General features: G+C 38.3%; 2 protein-coding genes across 2 annotated transcripts in view; one reads left to right on the top strand and one right to left on the bottom strand.

Annotated features, from left to right (window-relative positions):
- The window catches only part of nrde2 (NRDE-2, necessary for RNA interference, domain containing), a 43,265-nt gene extending 43,121 nt beyond the window's left edge, over positions 1 to 144 (top strand). The window contains exon 19 of the mRNA XM_085142730.1: positions 4 to 144. Coding sequence (XP_084998856.1) covers positions 4 to 129 — 126 coding nt within the window. The 3' untranslated portion in view covers positions 130 to 144. The remainder of the gene's footprint in view (positions 1 to 3) is intronic.
- A 991-nt stretch (positions 145 to 1,135) lies between these two features.
- On the bottom strand, positions 1,136 to 14,834 carry LOC146495818 (sterile alpha motif domain-containing protein 3-like). The gene is made up of 11 exons (XM_085142741.1): positions 14,441 to 14,834; positions 13,576 to 13,771; positions 13,327 to 13,488; positions 12,402 to 12,489; positions 12,147 to 12,311; positions 9,339 to 9,545; positions 8,964 to 9,132; positions 8,723 to 8,802; positions 4,527 to 8,241; positions 4,165 to 4,289; positions 1,136 to 3,993 (listed from the first exon to the last, which is right to left on the bottom strand). The coding sequence occupies exons 1-9, from the start codon at positions 14,532 to 14,534 to the stop codon at positions 8,209 to 8,211; spliced, it is 1,194 nt and encodes a 397-aa protein (XP_084998867.1). The 5' UTR covers positions 14,535 to 14,834; the 3' UTR covers positions 1,136 to 3,993; positions 4,165 to 4,289; positions 4,527 to 8,208.
- Between the last annotated feature and the right edge of the window lie 5,079 nt (positions 14,835 to 19,913).

Genomic DNA, 19,913 nt, shown 5'->3' with positions numbered 1-19,913 from the left:
CAGGGTTTGTATATGGACGCAGTGCAGCTGTTCCCTGATCACCTGCAGGAGTTTGTAGACCTGTTGACAGAGAAAGAACTGCGAGTGCGACTGCATTTAGAAGAATTGGACATACTGCTGGAAAACTGAGCACACACACACAATCTTAATTCAAGTGTGTGTTCAAATTGTCAAATTTGATGGGAACAAAAGGACAAGCACAAAGGCAAACTCGACACATATACAGCTGCAGTAATTTCAGCAAAGAGCTGGGTTTTGTTTTTTTTTTGTATAAAGTAACAAAATGCTTTAATTGCCACAACAAACCACTAAAACTGTATTCCTTTTTACTTGATATTGTCAATAAATACAAGATTGATCTATGTGACATGCCTTAAAAAAACGAGTAAAATTGACAGTGTTTATACCGGAAGTTGTTACATTCCAACTTATTAAGAAAAACTCTGTGGAAGTGAGAAAGGAAAACGCTGCCACTCGGCATATTACCATGTTGCCACCTCTTAAAGAGTTTTTAATATTTTTTTTAATCATAATAAATCAAGTAAGGATTATATTTTCTTTTCTTTGTTAACAAAACATCTACTGGACTGCGGAGTAAATGGGGACAAACTTGCAGGATAAAAAAAAGACGAACTCTGCTGTGTTTCCGAGTAACCGTATTATGGAGAGAAAAAGAGCAACAAAATTCAAAGTGCGGCCAACATGACCGCAGCCGAACACGTGAGAGCTCACTGGACCAGTTTCTCCACAGCAAAAACTGTAGTGTTAAATCAACTCCCACAGAGTTGATTTTAACATTTTTTCAGGCTTTATATAGCTCCACACTCTACAGAGTTGAATTAACATTTTCAAAATAGTTAATTATTTAACACTTTGTCAGAGTTCCTTCTTTAACTCTTAAAACTGGGTTAAATTAACACTGAGCAAATTATTATTAACACCATGTCTGAGTTAATTTTAACTCACCAAACTGGGTTAAATTAACACTACACAGATTGAAAAATAACACTACTTTAACTCTTTACTCTTTTATTAAGGTAGTTTTAATCCCTAAAAGAACTATTTATGTAATAGATTAACATAACTTTTTAACGACAACAATTACAATTATGAGAATAATTTCAAGAAAACTGTACATTGTCCAAAAACATTTATTATCATGCTTCTTTTTCCCAGAAAGTGAATCAAAACATAATAAATGAAGATATAATGTACAAACTTTCATCTGCAGCACTGTATGAGTTTTGAATATCAAATGGTCTGTCACATTTGAGTTCAGTTATTTTTATGACACACCGTTCTTCAGTTTGAATGCATGGTGATGTTCATCAAAGTTTTCAGTAAAGAGTTTGTGTGTCAACAAAAAAAATGTCATTTTCAACCATAAGTGTATCAATTATTTGACAAAAGACTGGCATGTCTTCCTCCATTGTACTGCAAACAACGAGTCCAGCTTTGTACTCTACACCATCAATTTTAACCCAACTTGTTGAGAAAACATCTTTTGATAATAGCATTTCACTATTGACCCCACTTTCATCTCTTAAAGAAAATGATTTAATTGGCCCAAACTCCTTCTGTTTAAGAGAAAAGGTTTCCCAGTGATAAGCAATGGCCATCTGATGCCGTTTAGCAAGCGATTTGGTGAGGTTTTTGAAATTTTTGAAATAATCTTTGAACAACTTGTGCTTAGCTTCAAACCTCATACTCCACATATACAGTAAAGGGCCAATTTTTCGAATAGAGGATGGGTAATGAATCATAAAATGATGCTTAGGAATCAAGTTTCTGTGTGGATACGTGTGCTTAAATAGTTTGTGGTGGTCAATAATCAAATTCTTCAAATATATAGTCATTCCCAGAGTGAGACAAGGTGAAAAAACAATGTTCATTATTTGAAGTAACAACAATAACAAATTCCAGTGTCTGTTCCCTGCAGGAATAATGTCACCAAACAAAAGTGGGATGTTTTTCACAAGACAGAATGTCTGGATAGAGTTCAAACCAATGCTATTGCCAGCACTGTCCAATATGATTTTAGTGGGCCGTTTTTTCTTTCTAAAAATCCATAGTCAAAACCATAAATCCTAGAAAGCAAGTTCTGTTCTGATATGAAGTGTTGCGTAAGATACTCAAAAAGCAATTTGACCTCATACTGAGCCACACCTTCAAGAAGGTCATGCATTATATCAAATGAGTAGTTATTGCAAATATGGTAATACTGCAATGAATTGAGTGCAGAATTTCTTTTCAACCCATACAGTGACTTCAATTTAGGATTTTCCCGAAGAGACTGGCAATGTATGTCAAACAAATCTTTCCCACGAAGAATAATTTTAGGATCATCCTCACTGTACACCATTTGACAATCATTCTTCTCAATCAAACAAAAGGCGACAGAAATGACGGCTACTGAACGACTCATTAAAACCAAGAATTGAGTGCATCCCTAGGTTATCTCCAGTGATCTGTGATATTGTGCCATATACCTGCTCATCAGAAAATGGAAGACTTAGCCCTTGGCTTTGCAGTTTTTTTGACATCATTTATCAGTGGTTCCAGTATAACATCAAAACCATACTTTTGCAGATCTGGTGTGTGGAAAAGTGACACTAAATGAATGTTCATCAAAATGGAATTAAATTTTGGGGGCAAGTTTCTTATAACAAAATAAATACAGCCAATTTTGTGAATTCCGCGTTTAGAGCCAAGAGGATTGGCTGTTTCAAAATCATCATAGTATAGCTGAATTTGTAATGCATGCCTTTTGGCTAAAAACAAAGGGTGAGTTTTAAAGTAACTTCCATCACAAAAGTCATGATAAGCATCAGGCTCTGAGCTACACTCTCTCTGCAGGAAAACACAAATCTCTGGATTTCTAAACATGAACTTCAAAGACTCCAAAATAGGTACATATATAAAAGTATCCTTCACAGGTACTTGATCATAAGTACCAGACTTCTGATTTCGCCTGATGTCATACCTCACTCCAAGTGTTATTTCTCTAGGTTCTACAACTCCCCATTTTAGATTGAAGTATTTATTTCGTTTCCATTCTGTGTTCAGATTGGTGAAAGGGTTTACAAAATTTTCAAAACATTCATTTATTAAAGATATGCTGGAGTCCTTTGTGGGTAACGCAGAAAGAATGGCCTGCTTTGCTTCTGAGCGAAGCTCACTTGTTAATTCCTCCAAATCGCCTACAAGTGAGGATACTAAACTGTTAGAAAGGCCACTACCCTGCAGTTTGGCCACAATGGATGCACACATTTCTTTGGATGAATCCCTTGTAAGTACTGAATCAATGCTCACTGGAACACTGGAAGAACTAGACTCTGGAAGAACACTGGGAGAACTGTGAGGAAGATTTGAGGAATTAAACTGGTCCTCCAAAGCAGGTGAAACTGTGTCATTAGAAAAACAAGCAATGGCTGAAGTTCGATCATTTTGGTCAACATTGCTGTGAAAACTACTGAGGTGCTTCCTAAAGCCTGCATAAGTTTGGAACTGAAGCCTGCAGCCTGGCTGCCAACAAAATAACTTAAACTTAGGTCCAGGATAATAACCATGTTCACCTCTTAAATGTGAAATCAGCTGCTGACTGCTGGGATAAGCTCTCTTACACAAAAAACATGTCAGCATTTTAATGATTTTTACTTAGGTTGTGAGAAGAATTTCCTGGTTAAGGATTTTGGCTCTCAGGTCACGAACTCTTGGGGACTCCTTCATTTTCCCCATATCAATATTGTATACTGTTGTCTGCAGAAATGTGTAGAAATTCACAAGTGCAGCATCATAAGACACATTGAACACAAAATGAGCTTTAAAAAGCTCATCAAATGCCCCAAGGGAGCGGCTGGCCTGGCAGGGGATGAGACGCTTGTCTATAGCAACATAGAAGCTGTCGACCTTCCTCTTCTGGCGCCCAACAGCCAGGAGGTATGGCTGCTGACTCTGCTGATTCTGGAGATGCTCTTCCAAACTGCAGCAAGACTGGAGTTGAGACAAAGATACTGAGCATTAGACACAGGAGCAAGTCAGAGATAATAGCATCACAGAAATGAGTATGTAAACCTCCTTTGTAAGCTCAACTGTAATTTGTTTCATTCACCTCTTAACCAGTGACATGACAACTTATGATAAAAACTATAAATATTAAATTACCTTATGAAAGACTACAAGTCTCTCAACAGCATCAGAGGCGCTGATTTTTTGATACTTTGGTCCTCCTGGAGGTGGCGGAAGGAGATGTAACAGTAACAACAGGGAGGCCATGTCTTGGTCAAAGGCTGCGGCCAAAGAGTCACAAGAATCAATTGACAGCAAATCTTTCAAATGCAATTTTTAAGGAGAACTAGAAAAGCACTTCCTAAGAAAGTTGAAATGTGCTGTCATAAACATTAAACTAACAGCTAAAGAAAACTGATGAAGCAAAGCTAACAGGTGAATGAATTGGTATTTATTAATAGAATCCTGATGCTATTGAACTTTAACTGCTTATAGCAAATCATATTTAACAAACTCACTTGCTGCCTCATCAAGATCACTTCCTGGTGGACTCTCTGCTGACTGCACCAATTGACGCAACTCTACTGTTGAGGTGAACTGCTTGGCCTCTTTGATGATTTGATACCTAAAGATTGGATCCCATTTCTGAAGCAGCCTGGTAGATATCTGTTAAGAGATATGTTCTAAAACACTTCTTCAGTAGAGAATCAGAGAGGAGAAACACACAGAATTTCTTGCTAGCAAGGGCATCTCTCAGAACTCACACCCCAAGAGTGAGTCTCAGAGAGTGGCCCTGAGGACTTGCCCTGGTCCTTTATTTATACACTTCAGTGGGTGCTTGTGTGGTGTGTGTGTGTGTGGTCAGAGTGTGACCCCATAAATGACTTCCCTAAACCTTTCTTAAAAGCAGAAAATGAGATTGTAGTTGTTCTTGGCTGATCAACACAAAACCTTTTTCCTATGATTATTTTTCATCTACAATGTAAATTTTGTCTCTTTTTCACTCTTTTTTTTCTTCTTTTCTCTTTACAATAGCTGGTGACCTGCAGAATCACTGCTCTCACAATCAGAGGCAATTACTTTTACACAGCGCACAAAAACACTATGACATCAGACACATTCACACTCACTTTTTCATCTGCGTACATAAATCATTTGGCCAATGGCATGTGCCATCGTGATCCATAAATATGATCACAAATTTATTGAATTATTTTCAACCCAACAAAACAAATAAACAAAAACATGATGCTGATGCTATGAACACGCTACACACATGAGTCAAGATGCAGGAAAACTGCTCACGGAAACTCTGCACATTCCAGTTATCACAGTTATCATAGTTCTGTTTCCCTCTCTTTGAAGAGTTCTCAGCCAGCTCCTGATCTGATAATGTGTAGCTTGTTCTTCAGCTCAGAAGAGACCACAACGCAACCTCACACAGTGGTTGCGTGCTTTGCCCCACAGTGGCAAAGACTTGCACTTTCATATTCAATTCAGCTTCTCCGTCATGTAGTTTTCAGCTGCTTCATACAGGGTTCAGCATATTAGTTGTTTTCATAGGTGTGCTCTATATCTCAACAATGGCTCATATTAGGATGACAGTTTTTCAAACAGGTCAAGTGCCTCTATGCACATCATTAGTTTAAATATTTACCTATTTTACTTCATATGTCATTGTACTGAATTTGAGCAACCCTAATCTTAATGCAGATTACTTTCAACAATTATCCACCTCACATCATAACTGACTGAGGTGCCTCTTCATATTAATATTATTTCATCATTAATACCAGTTTACAGGTTGTTATCCTTGCTATTATTAGTATGAATACATTAAAGATACGTTGTAATTTAGCCTTTTGTTTATTTTACTTTATTCCTCTTGTATTTATATCTATTCAGTCGGGTCTGTTTCCAACCCTTTTTAAACTACTTTAAACTACTTTGATCTCTAATTTTCACTTGGTGAGGGATTATTACGTTTTTCCTAGTCTGAACTGCTCTCTTCACCTGAGCTGCTATCCTATTCTGAGTTACTGTCTTCTTTGTTTCTTACAGTCACGTACAAAATGTCCCTCTTTTCCACACCTCCAGCATGTAGTGCTAAAGCCACTGTTTGGTGTGTGTGTAGCTCTGCCTCTATCGCTTGCTCTTCCACTATGCATTCCTCTCCCTTTCTTTTGGATTAGTCCTGCTCCGGCTTGTTGTTTTTCTAAACATTTCTCATCAGGTGTTAATTTCGCTTGTTTATTCTCCATTTTCAAAGATTTTGCTGGGCCGTCACTGGCACGCTTGACTTCAGAGTGGTTTACTGATACGGCCTTCGACTTCACCCTAACGGTGAAGTGGTATCAGTTTTATGAGATGAAACTCAACCGTTCTCCTTTGTCACCAGTACTTGAGCCTCAGCAAAGAAAACAAAAATGGAAGTAGTTCAGCAGCTTATTGTGCTGTAAAATCAACTTACTTCCAGACACACACACATATATAGACATTTGCGCGCTAATTTGTCACAAAGTATTTCACGGCTACCTCTAAACCCAGTCTAAACACAGTTCCTTTTGGCGAACTTAAACCTATTTTAATTTCTCTGTCTCAACGTGTTTTCATTTGCTTAAACGTATTTTAATTTGTCACGAAGTAATTTGAGCGTTTGTTCCATACATTGAAGTGTGTGTGTGTGTGTGTGTGTGGTCAGAGTGTGACCCCATAAATGACTTCCCTAAAACTGCTGGTCTGGAAAGTCCAGCAGTTCACCTAAACAAAAGCACTTAGACTGGAAACAGATATAACTACGTTAATCCTACCGTAAAACAATAAAACAAGGTACGAACTTTCCCATGCTCCTAGGATGTGGGGGTGAAAGCCAGAACACCCTGGAATGTTACAGACTTCCTAGGATGAGACCAACTACATACTTCTAAACACAAATGATTACATGCAGTATTCTACCATATTCAAACTTATATCATTAAAAGATTATACTGACTACTAAGTACAATTTTCCGTTGACAATTTCGTTTTGCACCAAGTGGGTTCACAATTTCAAATTCATCTTCATAAAAATGAAGTCGTAGAGCTTGAGGATGGTCTCTGAAAAATGAGTGGTCTTTAAAATACATGCCATCTTTGTAATCAGTCAAAGCATCATCATCTTGATTTCTGTGGTTATCCAGAACAATTTGTTCCCACACATCCTCCACCTGACAGTATTTGTTTAATACCTGTGGGATTGGAACATACAAATAACTACCAATTTTCACACCAGAATGGTCTCTTACTGTGTAACTGATAGGTTCTGTCATGTTCATTTTTGATTTGCAGTGTTCTTTTATCATAAATGGTGAACGAATTGAATCACATGCTTTCTGGAAAAAATCTGAAGTAGACAAAACCTGCTCAAGTTCTGGACAATCACTGAGGCGGAAACCATGTTTATCCAAATGATAACGAATAAACGAGTCGTAGTTTTCTTTAAAAAAAACAAAACACACAAAAGAAAACTAAGATCATCAACGATGTCTTGCTGAACAGAGTGTGGAAGGTTATTTTTTTCAGTACATTTGAGAATAAAGCTAAATAAATGATCTCCTAAATTATCAAGCAAACGGTCCATACTAGGTGGTGTGGGCTGCTGAACTGTGTGCGTCTCGTCTGAACTGTGTGTGTGTGGGTCTTCAACCTCTTTGTGTGCACGGTTTTCAAATCCATCTTCAACTACCTCAAGGCTATTCAAAACAGAGGGTTTGTGTTTGCGATACACATGGCGTCGAAAAGAGTGATACTTGGAAAAAGCTGCCTGGCAGTCATTTATTCCACAAGTGATGCTGAAATGAGGCTCATGTGCGTGTACTAACCCAACATGTGTAATCAACTTCCTCAGAGTAAATGCCCTTTTTGAACATTTTAAACATTTGTGGAGTGGGGGCATATTTAATAGAGTTGGTTAAGTACCCTGGTGAAACTTACTGGCAGGGGTTTGTCTCCCTGTTCTCCTATGTTGACAATGCAGTTCTGAAGAAAGACAAGTGTTTTCTTGAAGTATGCAGGGTAGGTCATGTTGAACACGAAGAAGGTAGAGAATGCTGAGATGTAGGCCTCATCCAGCGAGCGGCACGAGCAAACATCCACTCCTTCAACTGTCACAACACAGCGACACTGTCTTGAGAGGGCAGTTGTCCAACTCTTATCCTTCATTCAAATGGTTGGGTATGGACTCGTGGGAGTATTCTGCAGAAGAGGAAGAAAAACATTAGTATACAGTATGTTTAAGCAATATGTGCCAAGTGGATTTTCAACAGATTCCTCAAATTACCTTCTTTTTTTGATGCAAAACAAAACTGTCTATTCTGATAACCTGTAAACATGGCCCCTACTCCAAACAAAAAGCTTCTTGACCAATGACTGTTGTGGTAGTGTTTGATAAGCTGCTAAAGTTTGACATAATATTCAAGGGCAAAAGCAATCACCCCTGACAGTGACAGTTCCTGTGAAGAAGAATTTCCCTAAGGGGACAATAAAGGTCTATCTATCTATCTATATAAACACCAGACAAAACCCAAGAGCACAGCAGCACTGTGGATTAACAGCAGTGTTTCCCCTACATTAGCTTAGCTGTGATGCTGAACCGCAGCTGAATTCAGCTCCATGCCAACAAAACAGCGAGAATGAAACTTGTGGCCAAAGGCCATGCATTGCATCATGCATTTACCTCTCCAAAGATGATGAAATCTTCTATCTTCTCCTTGAAGATGGATGGCAAGAGGAGAAGTGCCCCCTTGAAGTCAATTCCTAGATCATACAGATGCAAATGCACTTCATTAGATTTTGATATCATGCAAATTCCCATTAACATGCTCTTGACATGACACTATGGTACATCAATTATCTTTGGAAGAGAGAGCAAATGAATTGTCACAAAATTTACTATTTGCATGAGGTCAAATTAGCACCTGTAATGTCTTCAGCCAGTGCATTCTCTCTTGCCTCCATGTAGACCTTCTTCAGTGGCAAATCCTTGGTCATTTGAAGAACATTTTGAAGAACAGCAGTGAAGTTTTCGCTAAAGCGGCGACAGATGTTGTCTTGGCAGGGATGCATTAAATCAACCTCATCACACAACTGGAAATGAAAAGAGCAGAATGATCACATTTTACATTGAGGATTTAAACTTTTGACATGTTTAAAGACACAGACTGGAGATAAATGTAAAGTGCTTTAACCCTTGAACAAAAATTCTAAAGATAATGAACAGATTGATTAATCAGTTAGTACAGAAAATAATAATCAGATTTAGATGTTTCCCCAATCATCTTAACAATTTTTACCCCTTCAGATGTCCCCAGGAATGGATATCTCTTTAATAGGTCCACAGTACACATTCCTTCAGCTACCTCTCGACGTCTCCATGCAAAGGTTTTTGTCATGCGGTCTTTCACCAGTGCTGTGTCAGGATGTAGCTTCTTGTGCTGATCATTTAGCACCTTGATATGAGCATCAATGGAGGCTGCATCTTCCCCCACAAAGCACGAATCCTTTGTCAAAGCAGATATCAGTATTATCATAAGTAAAATCTGATAAGTTAATGTTACTCGAAATGCGGTAATTTGTACACCAAATGCTTTGAAAAAAAAAAATGCAAAAATGTTGAATAGGAATTGCAAGTTGAGCTGACTTTTGTTACAGTTTTTTTTTTACAGACGGTAGGACACATTTCTCAATACTTAGGTCACTTTTGCAAAACTCCTCACACAGTGAGCACAACAGAAGTCTATGTGGGCTAAACTGAGGATCAGTTATCATTGTTTTGGCACAAAATGCATTCAATGACTACATCTCTCAAATTTCATGAATTATTTTCTCACTCAGACACAACAACTGCCAAAAATCTTTGTACGTACAGGACATTTTGCATGTACTTACATACTGTTTTCAAAACTGTTAAACGTATGGTCAAAACAATAACATAATGCAAAACTGAATAAGACAGCAAAATTCAACAGCAATATTTTATTGAAACATTTTAAATCTAAAAATGCAGTTTAACCAGCCACAGCTGATTCTCATTGTAGATGAACATCTACACAGGTGTTACTCCTTCAATTTCATTACAAAAGGAGACAACTGCTGAATAGGTTTGTTTTGTGATGTAAACATGGACCCAGCCAGAAATGGAGAAGTGGCTGAAAGAGGAAGAAGAGTGGCTGGGAGGGGGCAAGGAATACGTATGTGTGGTGAAAGAAGAATAAGAGGAAGATCAAGAGCTGTAGTCTCAGATGAGATCAGAGCTACTGTAATTGATCATGTAGTAAATCATGGTCACTCAATGAGAGAGGCTGGTCAGAGAGTGCAGCCAAATCTGCAACGCTCTACAGTGGCATCTATTGTTAGAGTTTTCCGGCAAACCAACAGGTAACTTGTATTCTGCAAGGGCATTTGCACATTTCAGAAGTAAATAAGCTTTTGTGTAATTGTTGTTGCATTTCTGCTTAGGACTCAACGGTTACCTCACACAGGAGGGAGAGGACGGATTTTCACTGATGTGCAGGAAACTGCCATTGTTGATATGGTCATCAGAAACAATGGGATAAAACTCACTGAAATTAGACACAGAGTCTTGGCAGACAACGTTACTTTCGCAAATATTCACAGTGTAAGCATAACAACAATTTCTAGAGTCCTGAAAAAACATCAGGTCAGGATGAAACAGTTGTACACTGTGCCTTTTGAGAGGAACTCTGAACATGTCAAGCAACTCAGGAACCAGTATGTCCAGGTAAGATCACAATAAAATACAGATCTGTTTTTGAACAAAACCAAACACACACAAAGACAATTTTTACAAATTTACTACTGTAACAGCTTATGTTGCCTTGTGGATTTATGTTAGAGAGTCATGGAGATTGAAGGTAGGCAAACACACCACATTTTCATCTTTGTGGATGAGGCAGGTTTCAACTTGGCCAAAGCACGGCGACGAGGGAGGAATGTGATTGGGAAGAGAGCCACAGTGAATGTCCCGGGCCAGAGGGGTGCCAACATCACAATGTGCGCAGCAATATCCACTGATGGACTGCTGTTACACAGACCACTAATTAGGCCATACAACACTGAACGGCTCCTTGCGTTCCTGCATGATCTCTATGGAAGGGTTGTGCTAGGTGAGGAAAGGAATGCGGAGAGAAGGAATCAGCCAACATTTATAATTGTATGGGACAATGTGGCATTTCATCACTCCCGTGCAGTCACCGAGTGGTTTGCAGCCCATCCCAGAATGGAGTCTCTTTTCCTCCCACCTTACTCTCCATTCCTCAACCCCATAGAGGAATTCTTTTCCTCATGGCGGTGGAAGGTTTACGACCATCATCCACATGATCAAATGTCCCTCCTGGATGCAATGAATGCTGGATGCCTGGAGATATCAGCAGAAGATTGCCAGGGATGGATCAGGCATGCCAGAAGATTCTTTCCTAGGTGTATTGCCCTAGATGACATAAGATGTGATGTGGATGAGAACCTGTGGCCAAATGGAGAAGACAGAGTAGATTAGCATTACTATTGTATGTGGATGGTGTGTATACAAATTCTTGTATTTTGGGATTACTTAGTGCAAAAAAATAAAAATACATAAACAAATATTAACAAATTCTGCATGATGTCTGATTCATTCCAGTAACATATATTGAAATTATAAACAGATGTGTCCTTGTTTTACACAAGAAAACACTGTAATGCTACATGTTGTTAGTGTTTTTTAGGTCATTGTTTTGTGGGTGACAAAGTGTGTTTGTCGGCTGTCAACCTTTGCTAGTATTCTGGAAGAATGAGTTTATTTGAGACCTGAATAAAGTGTTTTGGTAGTTGTAGTGCATTTTGAATGTGAAATGAACTAATTTGCCAAGCTGAAGGTCAGTTAGGAGAATTGTGTGAAGAGTTTTGCAAAACTCCTAAGTATTGAGAAATGTGTCCTAGCGGCTGTAAAAAACTGTAAATCAACTGTGAAGTTTCTTTTTCTATGTTAATGTTATCTGTTAACATGTTTCTTTCAATTAATGTTTACTTTTAGCTTTACAGTGAACATAATAAGACTACATATGTTACCTTAGCTCTTAGAGGCTGAGGGTGTGAGGACTTACGAAAGAGGGCTTCAGTCTCTTCAGACAGGAGCTGCTGGATTCCTCTGTGGTCCGATGTTTCTGCGTGCGTCCAAACTTTTCTTTAACCCGGTTCACTTCTTCGTTGCTGATTAGGGGAGCCCGTTCTGCTTTGAACTTTCTCTTGAGTTGGCTGTGCCAGGTGTCCTAGTTGTTTCAAATGTATACAAGTAGTTAATTATGCTTACTTTATATTAATATAATCTATAAAAGAAACAAAAAAGGAGAGGTACTCACATAACCATTTCCGTGTACATCTCTTAAGAAAGGATACTTCACAATCAGGGCTTTGATGACCTGGATGTAGTCTGAGTGGGTTGGGTACCTGTTTCAAACATAAGAAAAACAACCTACAGTACACTGATTACTCTTATCCTTTCCTGGGGGCTTTTCTGTTCTTCAATTCTTCTAATTGTAACCCGTTCATGTGTTACGCCCGTCTTTGCGTTGTGTTCCGGCGTGAAAGTAAGAGGCAGGAGACAGTACTGGGTCTTTGGCTCTTTACTGCACATCTGCAACACAGAAATAAGGGTCTGTTCTGTGTGTGTCACGCGACTGCCAGTACACCTCTCCTCCGGCCATGCTGAAAGGAGCTGTGACCGGGCACACATGCACGCGCCTATGTCACCACGCAGCGCACACACACACGAACGCACACAGACTCAGATCACACAGGTAGGAGATTGAGATGCAAAATGACATATTTAATTTAAAAAAAAAAAAGTGTTTTGGGTGAAATTCAAAAGTATTTAACACATATGTTACATAATCTTATTGTTATTACCGTAAATAGTATGTTATAGACCAATGTCAAATCAATGTAGCTAAAGTTGATTTTAATTTTTAAAAAATGGGCGTGGACAAACAGCCACACCTCTCCCAAACTTCATTAATTAATTGACTGCAGTCCTGAATTATTAATTTACTCTTGAGCAAATTCAAAAATAAACACTTTGATATCATAGTCCAGACAAGGTCTGGAGACACAGGATGTATGGTTTTACCACTATTGCCAGTTCATTGGAACAGTGTGTCACGCCAGACTCGAACGCTGGTCTCCAGATTGGGAGGCAGATAGGCTAACCATTTGTTCTCTGCCTCTCGTACAACAGCAATATTAATATTAAGAAATTAATGTAATTATTCAGAAAGGAACCCTTACATTGTGTACTGTGATAACATTTCATAAAGAGTCCCAATTATTTTGTTTCGGTACTTCTGTTCTTTCTGGACTGGTTCTTTGAGATCCAAGCGACTCTGGACATCTTGTGGGAATTTTGGAATGGAAATAACTGCAGGCAGTCTACGGCAAGAAGGTATAGAACTGCAATACAGTAGGAAAACATCATTAACTAGCCATTTTGCAAGCACTTAAATGCATATGCAAATTTAGACATTTATCACAACCTACCTCTGGTTTGCTTGGGACACTGGACCTTCAACTGTACCTTCAAATGGGTCGACCGGTTGTAAAGTGATGATGACTTCCTTGTAGCGGTTTGTGAAGTCTCTGAACTTCAGCTGCTTTTTGAAAGACTTGTCAAAAAGATATGCAACCATGGTCTCAGTGAGTCCACAGTCTACCGTCTCTCCATCTACATCGTTATCTGAAATATAAAGTACAGTATGAAATAAAAATAAAACCATTTTCAAATTTAGTTTTAAAGTGACATTATGGTCAATACATAATAATAATAATAATAATAATAATCATAATAATAATAATAAGCTATCATTGTGAATCTGTCTATATTCCCCAAAAGGAAGTTACAATTAATTCTCTTGATTAATTGTTAATATAAATTAACTGCTAATATAAAAATGTAAGCAAGTGTAAGTGTCCCTGCTCAGAGCTTACAGCTCTCATATTCGAAAATCCCACTAAGTAGGTGGAATGGTACAAATGTGTACCTTCCATTGTTTAAAATCCCTTTGAGCGGGAAACAAGTTAGATGCGATAAATTTTGCTTAGAAAACGATTTTGTTAATAGCTATATTTACATACTAGCATGTTTTGAGAAATTATTGATTTTTTTACATTGTTGTACACGGTTAGTCACTATTTATTGATAAAACACTCGAATACGGCGGGCAGACAGACGTTGAACATTCCACCAACCATCTAAATAGTCCACATTTGTACCTTTCTTTGTTTAAAGCTTAGCTAACTGCTAGCTTTCACCCATGTTAAATCTAGCTCTTCGGACTTTTGCTAACTCTACTATAAAATTACACGTTGTAATTTTTATAAAAACACAAAATCACACCCGATTTACCTCTAAACCTTTGCGCCTCGTCGTCTGACACATCAATGCCTTCTTCCATCAACTTTTTAAGGAGCTCCTCCGTGGATAACCCCCGGAGAGTCATTTTCTGCGCCAATGCTAGTCAGCGCGGAGGCGGAGCACTCATCGCTGCTGGCTTTTAAGCCTGTGGGATTAATGCGCGTTGCGAACTTGACACATGAAAATACAACATTGTGGTATTAATGCGCAGTTGTTTAGAAACCGTTATGCTGTCTTGGCGAGCCATATTTGTAACTTACAAAAAATGTAGTCACCGTAACATAAAAACCTGCTTGACATTTTAACTTCCAAAGAACCTCGGTTTAACTTGATGTTGCAAATTCCATAAAAACCACACAATTAATGAACAATTCTAGGATGTAGTAAAAGCGAAAAAGTAGATGGCCAAACATAACAGTAAAATGATTTCACGTTTTTGAAGGCTACAACCAAGATTTAAAACATTAAAAATTATAACTGGAAGTTAATAAAATGGAAATGGACCAGTTTTTTTTAACATCATTTGGTTGTGCCTGCATGTCATTGTGTGTGTGTTGTTTTTTTTTAATATAATTTAATATAACTTACACAGAGGTAGGTTACAGATATTTTTTGCATCATACGATAATTTACGTACAGAGGAGAGGACCAACAGATTTCATTATAACATGTAGCTTTTATGAGCACACTCACATCTCATATGAATTTTACAATTAACCAGGCCCATCCAGATTTTCCCATGCTGACCCATTACCACATTCTGCCACTGTCACTGCAGTAAAGGTCAAAATGTTACAGATTTGTACTTTATTTCAAATCGAACCTTTAAAGGGGCATTTCTGGACTTTTAAAGACCAGTATTGTACTTTTAACGGAACATTTAAAAAAAAATGTACCTATAGGTACAAAAATGTTCTTCTCTCGTACCTCTATTTCTGAGAGTGAGTGACACAAAATGCTTTAATTGCCACAACAAACCATTGAAACTGTATTTCTTTTACTTGATATTGTCAATAAATACAAGATTGATCTATGTGACATGCCTCAAAAAACGAGTAAAATTTATACCGGAAGTTGTTACATTTCAACTTATTAAGAAAAACTCTGTGGAAGTGAGAAAGGAAAACGCTGCCACTCGGCATATTACCATGTTGCCACCTCTTAAAGAGTTTTTAATATATTTTTTAATCATAATAAATCAAGTAAGGATTATATTTTCTTTTCTTTGTTAACAAAACATCTACTGGACTGCGGAGTAAATGGGGACAAACTTGCAGGATAAAAAAAAAGACGAACTCTGCTGTGTTTCCGAGTAACCGTATTATGGAGAGAAAAAGAGCAACAAAATTCAAAGTGCGGCCGACATGACCGCAGCCGAACACGTGAGAGCTCACTGGACCAGTTTCTTATTGAGTCCAAGTCCAAATATTTAGGAAGACATCCCTCTTTTTATGTATTCTCATTTGAACTTGTACAATATCTTAACTCAATTAAGAACTCCACTAACCCAAAAGTTATAAAAACTATTGGTGTTTGTGAAAAAATTAAGATCTTTCAATCACTTTATTCTTTGGCTTGATCAGTTACTTTCCCCCTAGCATATTTATATTGTTGTTTCTGAATACTGTTCTTGTATTTGTTTATCTATGCATACAATTCCTTTGTAAGTACAACACCATTATTGTGGTACTGTTTACAGTTTTTTACAGCCGCTAGGACACATTTCTCAATAGGTCACTTTTGCAAAACTCTTCACACAATTCTCCTAACTGACCTTCAGCTTGGCAAATTAGTTCATTTCGCATTCAAAATGCACTACAACTACCAAAACACTTTATTCAGGTCTCAAATAAACTCATTCTTCCAGAACACTAGCAAAGGTTGACAGCTGACAAACACACTTTGTCACCCACAAAACAATGACCTAAAAAACACTAACAACATGTAGCATTACAGTGTTTTCTTGTGTAAAACAAGGACACATCTCTGTTTATAATTTCAATACATGTTACTGGAATGAATCAGACATCATGCAGAATTCGTTAATATTTGTTTATGTATTTTTATTTTTTTGTACTAAGTAATCCCAAAATACAAGAATTTGTATACACACCATCCACTGATACACATACAATAGTAATGCTAATCTACTCGGTCTTCTCCATTTGGCCACAGGTTCTCATCCACATCACATCTTATGTCATCTAGGGCAATACACCTAGGAAAGAATCTTCTGCCTGATCCATCCCTGGCAATCTTCTTCCTCTTTCAGCCACTTCTCCATTTCTGGCTGGGTCCATGTTTACATCACAAAACAAACCTCTTCAGCAGTTGTCTCCTTTTGTAATGAAATTGAAGGAGTAACACCTGTGTAGATGTTCATCTACAATGAGAATCAGCTGTGGCTGGTTAAACTGCATTTTTAGATTTAAAATATGTTTCAATAAAATATTGCTGTTGAATTTTGCTGTCTTATTCAGTTTTGCATTATGTTATTGTTTTGACCATAAGTTTAACAGTTTTGAAAACAGTATGTAAGTATATGCAAAATGTCCTGTACGTACAAAGATTTTTGGCAGTTGTGTCTGAGTGAGAAAATAATTCATGAAATTTGAGAGATGTAGTCATTGAATGCATTTTGTGCCAAAACAATGATAACTGATCCTCAGTTTAGCCCACATAGACTTCTGTTATGCTCACTGTGTGAGGAGTTTTGCAAAAGTGACCTAAGTATTGAGAAATGTGTCCTAGCGGCTTTAAAAAACTGTAATTCCATTTTGTATTGTACTGATGTTTAAATAAAGGTTTAAGAAAAAACAGTTTTCTTCTGCCATGCGCACCCGAGTTACGAGCTTAACGCGGGCGGTTGCGCATGCGCGAATTCTCGTGCATTCGAACGACTTACCTCATAGAAGGTTTTGATGTGTTACGTCAAAGAAGTCATTTAATGTGGTTTTACTTTGATCCGGGAAAGTCCTTAAATAGGAGCCAAGCGAAGTCAAAAAGTTATCGCTACCAGAGACCCCCTCGACAGTAGTTACATGTCAAACTTACCACGCTCTTTCAATTCAGAAAGTTTAGCGTTTCAAGAAGATTTTAACAGAGAGAATCCGTGTGAAATAACAATGTCTGCAACACAGGATTATAATACTCAAACCGCACTGGTCGTATCACCAGATGAGCTGTCACCGATTATCGATAACGCCTTCAACAAGCTCGATGATGTACAGTGGACTTTAATAGAAAATGGAGCTTGGGATTCTGATATTCAAGCAGTTTTGGCTGATATGATTTCTGAAATCATACAGATCACCTCAGTCAACATTTTGAGACGTGCTCTTCCCGTCATTCAGAGCGATGCATCTGCAGAAATAGAAACAAATCCATCATTTGGTGACTCCATCTCAATCACTATTGCAAACCTGCTCAATATCCCAAAGCAGATATGTGGCAGTGCTAAAAAGCTGACACAGATGGTTGAGGAGGAGATTTCAAATAAGGTCAAATATATAGTCGCCCTGGTCAGAGAGCGCTTCAATTTACCATCAGACCCCGCTGTTTACGTCAGTGGGGCAATTCGTAATATTAGAAAACTGCGTGTCATGGTTTCTCATGCTCTCTCATGCTTGAAAAGATATGCAAGTAAACTGAAATGCCCGTGCATGGGAAAGGAAAGCGATTCAAGTGAGTCTGAGTCCAGCAAAGATAGCATTGAGTCCAGCATCTCAGTCAAATCAGCCACCCAGGAGGTTAGTGAGATTCTGACCAAATGGTGTCAAGATTCAGATTTTACAGATGATGAATTATCGGATGATGACAGCGATATGGAAATTGAGCCACCTGCTAAAATAGAGCAACTTTCAGAAAAGAAAGAAAGTTCAGAAAGTGGCGAATGTGCAGAAGCTGAAAGGCAGGCAGAAAGTATTCCACCTGAGACCGCAGTAGAAAAAATTGCAGCTGACATTGTCAATATTATACTTGACAATCTCCAGTGCACTGACACTGATTATTCTTGTCACAGTGAGAAATGTACCTCACCCAAATCTGGATTCAACGGGGGAGTCATCTTTGATAAAGTGAGAGAGTTTTTTACCTCACATGCTCGTTCTGCACCGCAAAAATCACGCAAACTGCATTTTTCCAAGATTGCAGGAAAACATTTTGAAAAGATGAAAGGGGAGCTGAAAACAACAGTGAAGAAGAGCAAAGACTATTTTATTAGTCTGTCAAAGGTAACCCACTCCCCTGAAACTGAGAGAATGGGTTCCCACGACAGTATGAGTGTCAGCCTCCCAGGTTCAGCATGCGAAACTCCTCGTTCAAATTCTAGCATGTCTGTCCGTGCCCCTTCTAGAAGCTCATCTACTCTGGGAAACATGATAAAATCTGCTACTCCAACTAGCTTTAATGTCATCAAATCTGAAATTAGTGACATATACAGCGAGTTCACAAAAGAGAAAGAACATGACATTATCCAAGAAAGGCTCGAAAACATTCAAATAAGCGAGAAAGTGAAGAATTTCTCGAGAGAATTGACAGAGAAACTGTACGACCATTTAATGATAAGTCGTATATACCAAATTCCCACAACTGTTATGGGTAGAAGTCTATCAGACTCCGTCATCTCCAAGACACCACAGCAAGTAGCTGAATCCAGAGTTTTCTTTTCTCCTGAAGTCCTCTATGTAATCATAGAAGACGCAGTTGGAAAGTTTTTGCAAAAGATTCTGCTTTTGGTTGATGGTGAAACAATAAATGAAATTGTTCAGAGCGAAAAAGTGTCTGATGCTGTTGAAGAGATCCAAAAGGTCATTGCAAAGGGACAGAAACGGGCAAGAGACACAGAATCAGACTATTCTCAGAAAAGTGTCAGAGAATCTAAAAAACCCTGTCCTTCTAGACCAGCGTCTCTGGAAAAGCAGGTCAAGTCACCAGAGAAACGCTCAACATCCTCTTGTTCAAGTTCAACACCAGTTCTCGAGAGGATGGAGGAGGAAATGTCTGGAAAGTCAGAGGACAGATTCTCAGAGGACATACCCTCGGAAAAGTCTGAGGAGAAATTCTTGGAAAAGTCTGAGGAGAAATTCTTGGAAAAGTCTGAGGAGCAAACCTCAGAAAAGTTAGAGGAAAAACTGTCTGAAATGTCTAAAGAGAAACCCTCAGAAAAGTTGGAGAAAAAGCTCTCAGAAGTGTCAGTGTCATCTCAGGCAGCATCCGAGAACCTTGCCATGTGTCTTATAGCTAGACTCGTGGCTCAGTACAAAAAGAGCCTAAAAAAGCCGCTTTCATTACCTAACAAAGCTTTAGGAGACATCATTGAACATCTCAACAACTTGGTGCAACCTGAAATCAGCATTGAGGAGTCTATAACAAATCTGGACAAGAATGTGAGTCAGTTGACCAAAAAAATGTTTAAAGGACTCGTCAAGGAGTTTGGCTCCACAGAACAGGTCATGAATGCTGC

The sequence above is a fragment of the Neolamprologus multifasciatus genome, chromosome 19, assembly GCF_963576455.1.
Source record: "Neolamprologus multifasciatus chromosome 19, fNeoMul1.2, whole genome shotgun sequence".
In the NCBI taxonomy this organism is placed as follows: Eukaryota; Metazoa; Chordata; class Actinopteri; order Cichliformes; family Cichlidae; genus Neolamprologus; species Neolamprologus multifasciatus.
This window is presented reverse-complemented; position numbering and strand designations above follow the sequence as displayed.